The sequence below is a fragment of the Taurulus bubalis genome (assembly GCF_910589615.1).
Source record: "Taurulus bubalis genome assembly, chromosome: 3".
Classification (NCBI taxonomy): domain Eukaryota; kingdom Metazoa; phylum Chordata; class Actinopteri; order Perciformes; family Cottidae; genus Taurulus; species Taurulus bubalis.
The window spans coordinates 43188020-43197897 of NC_136591.1; the positions used below are offsets into that span (position 1 = coordinate 43188020).

The 9878-nt window shown below is 54.8% G+C and overlaps 1 protein-coding gene across 1 annotated transcript; it reads right to left on the bottom strand.

The window, feature by feature from the left end:
* On the bottom strand, positions 1-7400 carry mepceb (methylphosphate capping enzyme b). Its single transcript, XM_079215382.1, has 8 exons — positions 7215-7400; positions 6349-6687; positions 6013-6278; positions 5072-5360; positions 2861-3404; positions 808-1014; positions 621-729; positions 1-448 (listed from the first exon to the last, which is right to left on the bottom strand). Exons 2-8 carry the CDS (start codon positions 6678-6680, stop codon positions 396-398), a joined length of 1800 nt encoding a protein of 599 aa, XP_079071508.1. The 5' UTR covers positions 6681-6687; positions 7215-7400; the 3' UTR covers positions 1-395.
* Positions 7401-9878: the final 2478 nt, after the last annotated feature.

Genomic DNA, 9878 nt, shown 5'->3' on the forward strand with positions numbered 1-9878 from the left:
TAAAAGTTAGCTGCAGCTTTAATCTCAACAAAACCATCGATTCATCTTGACAAAGAACTGTTAAACAATGAAATGTTCTGCCCGTGTCACTTCCTGTCAGTGTCACTTCCTGCCCGTGTCACTTCCTGTCAGTGTCCAATCAGAGAACAGCGTCCCACAATCCTTTGCTCTGGCTTGAGTGACAGAAACCCTGGTTGTCAGTCAGACGTCAGCTCGTTACCAGCTGTGATGTCATCAAACCGGCTCGCCCGGGCAACCAATCAGCTGCGAGCTCACGACTCAGAAACATAGCGTCCAATCGGCTTCCTCTTCTCCACCTGTCTGTCAAAGTCCAGGGTGGTCGCCATGGAAACTGTGCCTCAAAGAGAGATGTGTCACATCCTGTCCTGGTGACATCACTTCCTCTGGGCGGGGCCTTTGTGGAACAGGTAGATTGGCCGCTGGTTACCTGGAATGAACCAATCAGATCACATGTGAGGAGGAGGAACCCAGGTACACACTCCTAACTGTGTGTGTGTACCTGTGTGTGTTTGTGTGTACGTGTGTGTGTGTGTGTGTGTACCTGTGTGAGTGTTTACCTGTGTGTGTGTGTTTGTGTACCTGTGTGAGTGTGTGTGTACCTGTGTGTGTGATGAGTCTGTATGAGGTGAAGCCCACGTTGTCGGTCAGGTAGCAGGTGAAATGTTCAGGTCTCAGTCTCAAACTCTTGAAGTTACGATCCGTCGCCTCCTGAAGCAGACAACTTTCTGTTAGTGTGTATTTGTACATACACACACACACACATATACATAAACAAATAGCGGTTACCGAGGCCCTCTTGCTGTGGCTGTAGCTGCTCCATGGTTGTGGCTCCAGCATGAATAATCCGCCCGACGACAGGCTCTGATAGGCCCGTCTGAACAGCGTGGCCACGCCCCCGTCGCCTGACTGCAGCTGCACCCATTTGGTCACGCCCAGACACATGATGACATCATACTGGCCCCGCCCAGCCCAGCGCCTGGACACGTAGTCGCCCTGTGGGAGGAGTCAGAGCCTCAGCAGGTGTGATGTCAGAGGCTCAGGTGTGTGTGTGTGTACCTGTGGAAGGAGTCAGAGCCTCAGCAGGTGTGATGTCAGAGGCTCAGGCGTGCGTGTGTGTACCTCTGGGAGGAGTCAGAGCCTCAGCAGGTGTGATGTCAGAGGCTCAGGCGTGTGTGTGTGTGTGTGTGTACCTCTGGGAGGAGTCAGAGCCTCAGCAGGTGTGATGTCAGACAGAGGCTCAGGTGTGTGCGTGTGTGTGTACCTGTGGGAGGAGTCAGAGCCTCAGCAGGTGCGATGTCAGAGGCTCAGGTGTGTGTGTGTGTGTGTGTACCTGTGGGAGGAGTCAGAGCCTCAGCAGGTGCGATGTCAGAGGCTCAGGCGTGTGTGTGTGTGTGCACCTGTGGGAGGAGTCAGAGCCTCAGCAGGTGTGATGTCAGAGGCTCAGGCGTGTGTGTGTGTACCTGTGGGCGGAGTCAGAGCCTCAGCAGGTGTGATGTCAGAGGCTCAGGCGTGTGTGTGTGTACCTGTGGGAGGAGTCAGAGCCTCAGCAGGTGTGATGTCAGAGGCTCAGGCGTGTGTGTGTGTGTGTACTTATGGGAGGAGTCAGAGCCTCAGCAGGTGTGATGTCAGAGGCTCAGGTGTGTGTGTGTGTACCTGTGGGCGGAGTCAGAGCCTCAGCAGGTGTGATGTCAGAGGCTCAGGTGTGTGTGTGTACCTGTGGGCGGAGTCAGAGCCTCAGCAGGTGTGATGTCAGAGGCTAAGGTGTGTGTGTGTACCTGTGGGATGAGTCAGAGCCTCAGCAGGTGTGATGTCAGAGGCTCAGGTGTGTGTGTGTGTACCTGTGGGCGGAGTCAGAGCCTCAGCAGGTGTGATGTCAGAGGCTCAGGTGTGTGTGTGTACCTGTGGGCGGAGTCAGAGCCTCAGCAGGTGTGATGTCAGAGGCTAAGGTGTGTGTGTGTACCTGTGGGATGAGTCAGAGCCTCAGCAGGTGTGATGTCAGAGGCTCAGGTGTGTGTGTGTGTACCTCTGGGAGGAGTCAGAGCCTCAGCAGGTGTGATGTCAGAGGCTCAGGTGTGTGTGTGTGTGTACCTCTGGGAGGAGTCAGAGCCTCAGCAGGTGTGATGTCAGTGGCTCAGGTGTGCGTGAGTGTACCTGTGGGCGGAGTCAGAGCCTCAGCAGGTGTGATGTCAGAGGCTCAGGTGTGTGTGTGTACCTGTGGGTGGAGTCAGAGCCTCAGCAGGTGTGATGTCAGAGGCTCAGGTGTGTGTGTGTGTGTACCTCTGGGAGGAGTCAGAGCCTCAGCAGGTGTTATGTCAGAGGCTCAGGTGTGTGTGTGTGTGTGTACCTCTGGGAGGAGTCAGAGCCTCAGCAGGTGTGATGTCAGAGGCTCAGGTGTGTGTGTCTGTGTGTGTGTGTGTGTGTGTACCTGTGGGAGGTGTCAGAGCCTCAGCAGGTGGGATGTCAGAGGTTTGGGTGTGTGTACCTGTGTTTGTGTGTGTACATGTCTTTGTACCAGGGTGTGTGTACCTGTGTTTGTACCAGGGTGTGTGTACCTGTGTTTGTACCTGTGTGTGTGTACCTGTGTTTGTACCTGGGTGTGTGTACCTGTGCTTGTACCTGGGTGTGTGTACCTGTGCTTGTACCTGGGTGTGTGTACCTGTGTGTGTGTACCTGTGTTTGTACCTGTGTGTGTTTACCTGTGTTTGTACCTGTGTGTGTTTACCTGTGTGTGTGTACCTGTGTGTTTGTACCTGGGTGTTTGTACCTGGGTGTACCTGTGTTTGTACGTGTGTGTGTGTGTGTGTGTGTGTGTGTGTGTGTGTGTGTGTGTCTCTCTCACCTGGATGAAGGTGACGTTGCTGGGGAACCTGGAGGAGGAAGAGGATGAAGGTGTGAGCAGAGGAGGAGCAGAGAGAGGCCCTCGACTTACCCTGAAGGAGAGCGGGAGGGGGAGGAGCTTCACCTTCCTCTTCTCCTCCTCCTCCCCCTCCCCCTCTTCCTCCCCTTCCTCCTCCCTCCTCCTCCTCCTCCTCTCCTCCACCACGAGGTCATGTGACAGGAAGTGCCTGACGTTCTGCTTGGCGGCGTGGACCAATCGGTGGTCTAGCTCCACCCCCAGGATGTGGGCGGGGCCAAACCTGCGGGCGACAGCCAGCGTCAGGTGACCGGCGCCGCAGCCCACGTCCAGCACCTTCTTGTCTCTGAACCAATCGGCTCGCAGGAGGCGGAGCCTCGGGTCCTCCCCGCCCCCGACACGCCCCTCCCCCTCCCCGCCGTAGAGACTGTCGTAGCCGTAGTAACAGCTGTGGTTGCCAAACTGGTAGCGGCGCTTGTCCTTCTTCTTCTCTGGTGGATGAGCAGAGCCGGGGCAAGGTCCTCCACACCTGTTGGGGCAGCCAATCAGATCACAGTATCCTACTCCACTTCAGGTGTAACCTGTCACCTCATCTAGACTCACTTCCTGTCACCTCATCTAGCCTCACTTCCTGTCACCTCATCTAGCCTCACTTCCTGTCACCTCATCTAGCCTCACTTCCTGTCACCTCATCTAGCCTCACTTCCTGTCACATCATCTAGCCTCACTTCCTGTCACATCATCTAGACTCACTTCCTGTCACATCATCTAGCCTCACTTCCTGTCACATCATCTAGCCTCACTTCCTGTCACCTCGTGCAGCCTCACTTCCTGTCACCTCGTGCAGCCTCACTTCCTGTCACCTCGTGCAGCCTCACTTCCTGTCACCTCGTGCAGCCTCACTTCCTGTCACCTCGTGCAGCCTCACTTCCTGTCACCTCGTGTAGCCTCACTTCCTGTCACCTCATCTAGCCTCACTTCCTGTCACCTCATCTAGCCTCACTTCCTGTCACATCATCTAGCCTCAATTCCTGTCACATCATCTAGCCTCACTTCCTGTCACATCATCTAGCCTCAATTCCTGTCACATCATCTAGCCTCAATTCCTGTCACATCATCTAGCCTCACTTCCTGTCACCTCGTGCAGCCTCACTTCCTGTCACATCATCTAGCCTCACTTCCTGTCACCTCATCTAGCCTCACTTCCTGTCACATCATCTAGCCTCACTTCCTGTCACATCATCTAGCCTCAATTCCTGTCACATCATCTAGCCTCACTTCCTGTCACATCATCTAGCCTCAATTCCTGTCACATCATCTAGCCTCACTTCCTGTCACATCATCTAGCCTCAATTCCTGTCACATCATCTAGCCTCAATTCCTGTCACCTCGTGCAGCCTCACTTCCTGTCACCTCGTGCAGCCTCACTTCCTGTCACATCATCTAGACTCACTTCCTGTCACATCATCTAGCCTCAATTCCTGTCACATCATCTAGCCTCAATTCCTGTCACCTCGTGCAGCCTCACTTCCTGTCACCTCGTGCAGCCTCACTTCCTGTCACCTCGTGCAGCCTCACTTCCTGTCACCTCGTGCAGCCTCACTTCCTGTCACCTCGTGTAGTCTCACTTCCTGTCACCTCATCTAGACTCACTTCCTGTCACATCATCTAGACTCACTTCCTGTCACATCATCTAGCCTCACTTCCTGTCACATCATCTAGCCTCACTTCCTGTCACATCATCTAGCCTCACTTCCTGTCACCTTGTGCAGCCTCACTTCCTGTCACCTCATCTAGACTCACTTCCTGTCACCTCATCTAGACTCACTTCCTGTCACCTCGTGCAGCCTCACTTCCTGTCACCTCATCTAGACTCACTTCCTGTCACCTCGTGCAGCCTCACTTCCTGTCACCTCGTGCAGCCTCACTTCCTGTCACCTCATCTAGCCTCACTTCCTGTCACCTCATCTAGCCTCACTTCCTGTCACCTCATCTAGCCTCACTTCCTGTCACCTCATCTAGACTCACTTCCTGTCACCTCATCTAGACTCACTTCCTGTCACCTCATCTAGACTCACTTCCTGTCACCTCTTCTAGACTCACTTCCTGTCACCTCATCTAGCTTCACTTCCTGTCCCCTCATCTAACCTCTAGCCTCACTTCCTGTCCCCTCATTACTTCAGGTGTGACACTCACCTGCCGGCCTTAGCCCCTCCCACCAGCGGCGTCTGGAATCTGGTTGGCTGAGCTGTGGTTGCACCGGCGTCGCCGTTGTCGGCCGACCTCGCCGAGGCGGTGCGGCGCCGCCTGTATCTGCGGCCGTCGCCCTGGTGACCTGGCTTGTGGGCGTGTCCCGGCGGTGGGTGGGTGTGTCTCCGGGGCAGAATGGGGGGCGGGGCCACGTCGTCCCTGCAGGTGATGGCCGTGTTGAGCTCACAGGGCAGAGGGGACGCCGCCACGCTGCCGCCGCTGGTCACCAGAGGAACTGCACACAATAACACGTGTTAACTGAACGCCACGCTGCCGCCGCTGGTCACCAGAGGAACTGCACACAATAACACGTGTTAACTGAACGCCACGCTGCCGCCGCTGGTCACCAGAGGAACTGCACACAACACATTAACTCTGAACGCCACGCTGCCGCCGCTGGTCACCAGAGGAACTGCACACAACACATTAACTCTGAACGCCACGCTGCCGCCGCTGGTCACCAGAGGAACTGCACACAACACATTAACTCTGAACGCCACGCTGCGCATCACCTTCGTCACACTTCTTCCTCACGGCTCTCCAACGCATCGCGTGTGACCAACGCTTCACAAGCAACCGGAAATAAAAACATCTCATCGTTTTAAACCTCAAAGCCACGCCCCCTTTCCCATGCAAATGAAGCCAAGTGAGGAGGGGAGGGGGAGCTGCGGTCATGTAGAGGACAGGTGTTCTCCACCAGGTGTCAGTAGAGGACAGGTGTTCTCCACCAGGTGTCAGTAGAGGACAGGTGTCCTCCACCAGGTGTCAGTAGAGGACAGGTGTCCTCCACCAGGTGTCAGTAGAGGACAGGTGTCCTCCACCAGGTGTCAGTAGAGGACAGGTGTCCTCCACCAAGTGTCAGTAGAGGACAGGTGCTCCAGTCTCACCTGTCAGTGCAGCTGTGGAGGGAAACAGTCGAGCAGGTAGCCCCGCCCTCTCTGTTCCGGCTCCTCCCCCTCCTGTAGCTCCTCCCCCGTGGTGCCGGTTTCGGGGCCTCTTCCGGGCCTTCAAGGGGGTCAGCAGCACTCCTCCCCCCCGTCCCCCACCCTTCAGGTCCAGGGGGTCCGTGATGTCACGAGGCACCAGGATCTCTACGGGGTCTCCGCCCCTGGACGGCAGGGGCGAGCACTTCGGCGTCTCCTGATTGGTCGCCCTGAGGAGGAAGAGCGTAACGGTCAGACGAGCCGACGCAGCGACCGGGGGCGGGAGGCGGAGCTTCCTACCTGTTGACGTCTTCGTCCAATAGCGAGTTCAGATTGAGCGGGTCGAAGATGTTCCCGCCCAACAGGAAGTGGCTTGGCAGGACGGGCTCCGATTGGCTGTCGCTGAGGGCGCGGCGCCGTCGCTTGGCCGGCCCCTTAAAGCCGACGCCCAGGGAGCAGCGCCGCTTAGCGATTCGCTGAGCGCCGGGGGCGGAGCCCACGGGGGTCTGGCTGTTCTTAGCATGCAGGGGGCGGGCCTTGGCCGGTTGCTCCGATAGGCCGCCGGTGCCGGGGAAGGCGGGGCTTACTTCGTGAGGAAGGACCGCCTCCTTGTCCAATGACATCCTGATCATCTTCCACCTGCACACGGACCGGCCAATCACAGATTAACAAGGAGAGGGGCGGGACGTGCATTTGACTGACAGGTGGCAGAGCCAATCAGATTCACCAGCTCATCAAACGACAGAAATGATCCAATTATGAACTCCTGATCGATCAATCACAACTCAAATATGGATTATGTATTAATATATGAATGTACATTTTCATACACCAATTTAAAGCATAAATACATTATCAATAGTGTGTTTCAGTGTATAATATGAACTATCATCTTAGGACTGTGTACTTTACGTGAGTATTTCTACTTCACTTTACCCATCGGACAGCTTTAGTACTTTATACACAAAACATACAATATCTTAACTTAACTTAACTTTAGTTATAGTAACATTTGACTTTAACAGAGTATTTGATAGTGAGGTATTAGTACTTTAGTTATAGTATCATTTGACTTTAACAGAGTATTTGTACAGAGAGGTATTAGTACTTTAGGTAAAGTTCCTCCACAGATCAATAATCAATACTCAATAGTGCATCATACTCACTTGTCACAGAAGCCCTCTGTGGCCCCGCCCCTGTCGCTGTCTCCACCAATCACTGCGCGCCCTCATGAATAATTCCGCCTGACCTGGTAAACAGCTAGCTTCTGCAGCTAGCATGCAGGAAGTAGCTAACACACGCCCCCCCCCCCCGCGCTAAACACAAACAACTGCACGCGGGAACCCGCTGTGCGCGTGGAAACGAGCCCCTGCCGAGCTGCCCATGCGTGTGAGGGCGCGTGTGCGCGTTTGCGTGCGTGGTGACGCGTAATGACTTCTACTAAAGTGTTAGCCTTTAGCCGCTGCTAGCTTCTTCTCGCCTTGCTCGCGATTCAAGCCCGAGATTTAATACGCCAGCCGCGTTCGGCGCGTGAGTGACGGCGGAGTCAGCCAATCACGTGCCGAGCAGAGCGACGGTCACGCCCAAACTGCGACGAATCAGACGACCGCTGGAGCCGAGCGGTCGTCTGATTGGTCGCAGCTTCGCGGGGGTGCGGGGAGAGGCGTCCTGAGTAGCGCCTGACAGAAAACACACGGACAGAAATAAACCATTTAACGGTCAAAAGTAACCGGATGTCCGTCAACGTTCAGCGGCTTCACTCGGTTTCCGTGTCCAACAAGGTTCTGACCGAACCGTCTTCCGGCTCTTTTAGCGCCATGAGGAGCCCTTTAGTCCTATTAGCCCTGGGTTCAGGTCTGCAGGACTTCATGTCCTCCAAGAAAATCTACCACCCAAATACCTCAATGTGTAACACCTGTACACACCTGAGTGTGTAGTCCGCCTTCCTTATACACCTGACATACACGCACCAACCCTGTTCCAGTCCCAGTAGTCTAGTGGTTGGGTCCATCCCACAGAGACCCCTGTTCCAGTCCCAGTAGTCTAGTGGTTGGGTCCATCCCACAGAGACCCCTGTTCCAGTCCCAGTAGTCTAGTGGTTGGGTCCATCCCACAGAGACCCCTGTTCCAGTCCCAGTAGTCTAATGGTTGGGTCCATCCCACAGAGACCCCTGTTCCAGTCCCAGTAGTCTAATGGCTGGATCCATCCCACAGAGACCCCTGTTCCAGTCCCAGTAGTCTAGTGGTTGGGTCCATCCCACAGAGACCCCTGTTCCAGTCCCAGTAGTCTAATGGCTGGGTCCATCCCACAGAGACCCCTGTTCCAGTCCCAGTAGTCTAATGGCTGGGTCCATCCCACAGAGACCCCTGTTCCAGTCCCAGTAGTCTAGTGGTTGGGTCCATCCCACAGAGACCCCTGTTCCAGTCCCAGTAGTCTAATGGTTGGGTCCATCCCACAGAGACCCCTGTTCCAGTCCCAGTAGTCTAATGTCTGGGTCCATCCCACAGAGACCCCTGTTCCAGTCCCAGTAGTCTAGTGGTTGGGTCCATCCCACAGAGACCCCTGTTCCAGTCCCAGTAGTCTAGTGGTTGGGTCCATCCCACAGAGACCCCTGTTCCAGTCCCAGTAGTCTAGTGGTTGGGTCCATCCCACAGAGACCCCTGTTCCAGTCCCAGTAGTCTAATGGCTGGGTCCATCCCACAGAGACCCCTGTTCCAGTCCCAGTAGTCTAATGGCTGGGTCCATCCCACAGAGACCCCTGTTCCAGTCCCAGTAGTCTAATGGCTGGGTCCATCCCACAGAGACCCCTGTTCCAGTCCCAGTAGTCCAGTGATTGGGATCCATCCCACAGAGACCCCTGTTCCAGTCCCAGTAGTCTAGTGGTTGGGGTCCATCCCACAGAGAGACCCCTGTTCCAGTCCCAGTAGTCTAGTGGTTGGGTCCATCCCACAGAGACCCCTGTTCCAGTCCCAGTAGTCTAATGGCTGGGTCCATCCCACAGAGACCCCTGTTCCAGTCCCAGTAGTCCAGTGATTGGGATCCATCCCACAGACACCCTGTTCCAGTCCCAGTAGTCTAGTGGTTGGGGTCCATCCCACAGAGAGACCCCTGTTCCAGTCCCAGTAGTCTAGTGGTTGGGGTCCATCCCACAGAGACCCCTGTTCCAGTCCCAGTAGTCTAGTGGTTGGGGTCCATCCCACAGAGAGACCCCTGTTCCAGTCCCAGTAGTCTAGTGGTTGGGGTCCATCCCACAGAGAGACCCCTGTTCCAGTCCCAGTAGTCTAGTGGTTGGGGTCCATCCCACAGAGACCCCTGTTCCAGTCCCAGTAGTCTAGTGGTTGGGGTTCATCCCACAGAGAGACCCCTGTTCCAGTCCCAGTAGTCTAGTGGTTGGGGTCCATCCCACATAGACCCCTGTTCCAGTCCCAGTAGTCTAGTGGTTGGGTCCATCCCACAGAGACCCCTGTTCCAGTCCCAGTAGTCTAGTGGTTGGGTGCATCCCACAGAGAACCCTGTTCCAGTCCCAGTAGTCTAGTGGTTGGGATCCATCCCACAGAGAGACCCCTGTTCAAGTCCCAGTAGTCTAGTGGTTGGGGTCCATCCCACAGAGAGACCCCTGTTCAAGTCCCAGTAGTCTAGTGGTTGGGGTCCATCCCACAGAGAGTGTATTTGAGAACATTAAGCTGTATTTACATATTTAAAAGGCAGCTTTATGAGGATGTATATATTTAATAATGTTTATATTTACCTTAAGATTCATCTAAATCTCACATTTACCAGAATAATGATTTGAAAGGTCAGAACACAAAACAATTATAATTTAGTGTAA

Coding starts and splice junctions, on each gene's coding strand:
- mepceb (XM_079215382.1), bottom strand. CDS start 6,680: ATGATCAGGATGTCATTGGACAAGGAGGCGGTCCTTCCTCACGAAGTA. Junction 6,279..6,348: donor TTGGACGAAGACGTCAACAG/GTAGGAAGCTCC, acceptor CTTCCTCCTCAG/GGCGACCAATCAGGAGACGC. Junction 1,015..2,860: donor GCAACGTCACCTTCATCCAG/GTGAGAGAGACA, acceptor CTCCTCCCACAG/GGCGACTACGTGTCCAGGCG.